At 44.1% G+C, this 2,292-nt stretch overlaps 1 protein-coding gene across 1 annotated transcript in view; it reads left to right on the top strand.

The window, feature by feature from the left end:
- Positions 1-1,924, top strand: part of KCNJ1 (potassium voltage-gated channel subfamily J member 1) — a 5,158-nt gene extending 3,234 nt beyond the window's left edge. Inside the window, exon 2 of the mRNA XM_003795895.3 lies at positions 414-1,924. Within this exon, the coding sequence (XP_003795943.1) occupies positions 414-1,553 (1,140 nt within the window). The 3' untranslated portion in view covers positions 1,554-1,924. The remainder of the gene's footprint in view (positions 1-413) is intronic.
- The last annotated feature ends 368 nt before the right edge of the window (positions 1,925-2,292 follow it).

Raw genomic sequence — 2,292 nt, 5'->3', positions numbered from 1 at the left:
TTGTTGTTTGGCGGGTCCAGGCTGGGGATTCGAACCCGCCACCTTAGGTGTACGTGGCTGGTGCCTTAGCCGGTTGAGCTATAGGTGCCGAGCCACCATGGACATTTTTTAAGGTTGTATGTGACTAACTGAGGTTAGGAAACCCTTGAATATATGATCTTTTAGTTTCCTTTTCTATGGCTCTGTCATTATTTTGCCTTTTTATATTTGAATAATATTGCCCTCCTGTGGAAAATTTCTGTTGGAAATAGCATTGTGGTATCCAGAATAAACTTGTCAGCTTGCCCAAATGATCAGTGAGCCAGATAGTTTTGAAGATCTTTTTATATATAGTTAGGCCCTTATGTGAGTCACCTAACTCATTACTGCTATAAATATAATTACTTTAAAAATTTTCTTTGATGTCTTTTCAGATCAGGGTGTTGACAGAAAGGATGTTCAAACACCTCCGGAAACAGTTTGTCACTCGATTTTTTGGGCGTTCTCGGCAAAGAGCAAGGCTGGTCTCCAAAGATGGCAGGTGCAACATAGAGTTTGGCAATGTGGAGGCACAGTCAAGATTTATATTCTTCGTGGACATCTGGACAACTGTGCTTGACCTCAAGTGGAGGTACAAAATGACCATTTTCATCACAGCTTTCTTGGGGAGTTGGTTTCTCTTTGGTCTCCTGTGGTACGTGGTGGCCTATATTCACAGAGACCTCCCAGAGTTCCACCCTGCTGCCAATCACACCCCCTGCGTGGAGAACATCAACGGCTTGACCTCAGCTTTTCTGTTTTCTCTGGAAACTCAAGTGACCATTGGGTATGGATTCAGGTGTGTGACGGAACAATGTGCCACTGCCATCTTTCTGCTTATCTTCCAATCTATACTTGGTGTCATTATCAATTCTTTCATGTGTGGTGCCATCTTAGCCAAGATCTCCAGACCCAAAAAACGTGCCAAGACCATTACGTTCAGCAAGAACGCAGTGATCAGCAAGCGAGGCGGGAAGCTTTGCCTCCTAATCCGAGTGGCCAATCTAAGGAAGAGCCTTCTTATTGGCAGTCACATCTATGGAAAGCTTTTGAAGACCACAGTCACTCCAGAAGGAGAGACCATTATTTTGGATCAGACCAATATCAACTTTGTAGTTGATGCTGGGAATGAAAATTTATTCTTCATCTCCCCACTGACAATTTACCACATCATTGATCACAACAGCCCCTTCTTCAACATGGCAGCAGAGACCCTTCTCCAGCAGGACTTTGAGCTAGTGGTGTTTTTAGATGGCACAGTGGAATCAACCAGTGCCACCTGCCAAGTCCGGACCTCCTATGTCCCAGAGGAGGTTCTATGGGGCTACCGATTTGCTCCCATAGTATCCAAGACCAAGGAAGGGAAATACCGTGTAGATTTCCATAACTTTAGCAAGACAGTGGAGGTGGAGACCCCTCACTGTGCCATGTGCCTTTATAATGAGAAAGACGCCAGAGCCCGGGTGAAGAGAGGCTACGACAACCCCAACTTCATCTTGTCAGAAGTCAATGAAACAGATGACACCAAGATGTAGCAGTAGCTTTTCAACACAAGTAAAGCGAAGCCAGTGAGGTACCCAGGGACCATAAGCATTGTGAAGCAATAGACAATTTGGAGGTACGAAAGAAAGGGAGCCCCCAGAGTCTACCAGCACAATGACCCCATGAGCCACATAACCACAATCATACGAGACACAGAGCTCTACAAGGCTACATACTGGAACTTGCGATGCATTTACAGAAAACTGGCACATGGGAGCTACAGAAGCTTTCCTGGAATCTTGAATGTGATTATTTGAGATTGGTATTGAAGGGAACAGGCAAAATCATCAAAAGTCTCACGGACAGGCCAAACAAGATATGTTTTAAAATCTCTCTAAAGAAGTCATGAGCTTTAAGTAGGATCCAGGAAGAATAGTACTATCCTTCTGATTCTACCAATAAGAAAGACTCCACTTTTATTTTAATGTTGACTTTTATCAATGGAAAAATTGTCTCCTGAGTTAGGGGATGAACTAACCCATGAATGACGTAAGAAAGACTGTTAACACGAAGAACAGTTCCAGGGGAGGCTAACGCCACACTCCAGAATCTCGATGAACGCCTTCTTGTAAGACGGAATGCTTGAGTGGAAAGTGGTGGTGTTATTTCTTTTAATCTGTAGCGGATTGGTTAAGGGCTACAAATCTGTCAAAAGTGTATTTCCTGCTTTTCCAAGAGGGCAAGGGGGAGTTGGAAGGTGCAGAATCTGTCTAGAAAGGGACATACTGATAG

Source organism: Otolemur garnettii, unplaced genomic scaffold, assembly GCF_000181295.1.
Source record: "Otolemur garnettii isolate 467f Iridium unplaced genomic scaffold, OtoGar3 scaffold00097, whole genome shotgun sequence".
Classification (NCBI taxonomy): domain Eukaryota; kingdom Metazoa; phylum Chordata; class Mammalia; order Primates; family Galagidae; genus Otolemur; species Otolemur garnettii.
The sequence above is the reverse complement of the archived record's forward strand: the minus strand, read 5'-3'. Positions and strand labels throughout refer to the sequence as shown.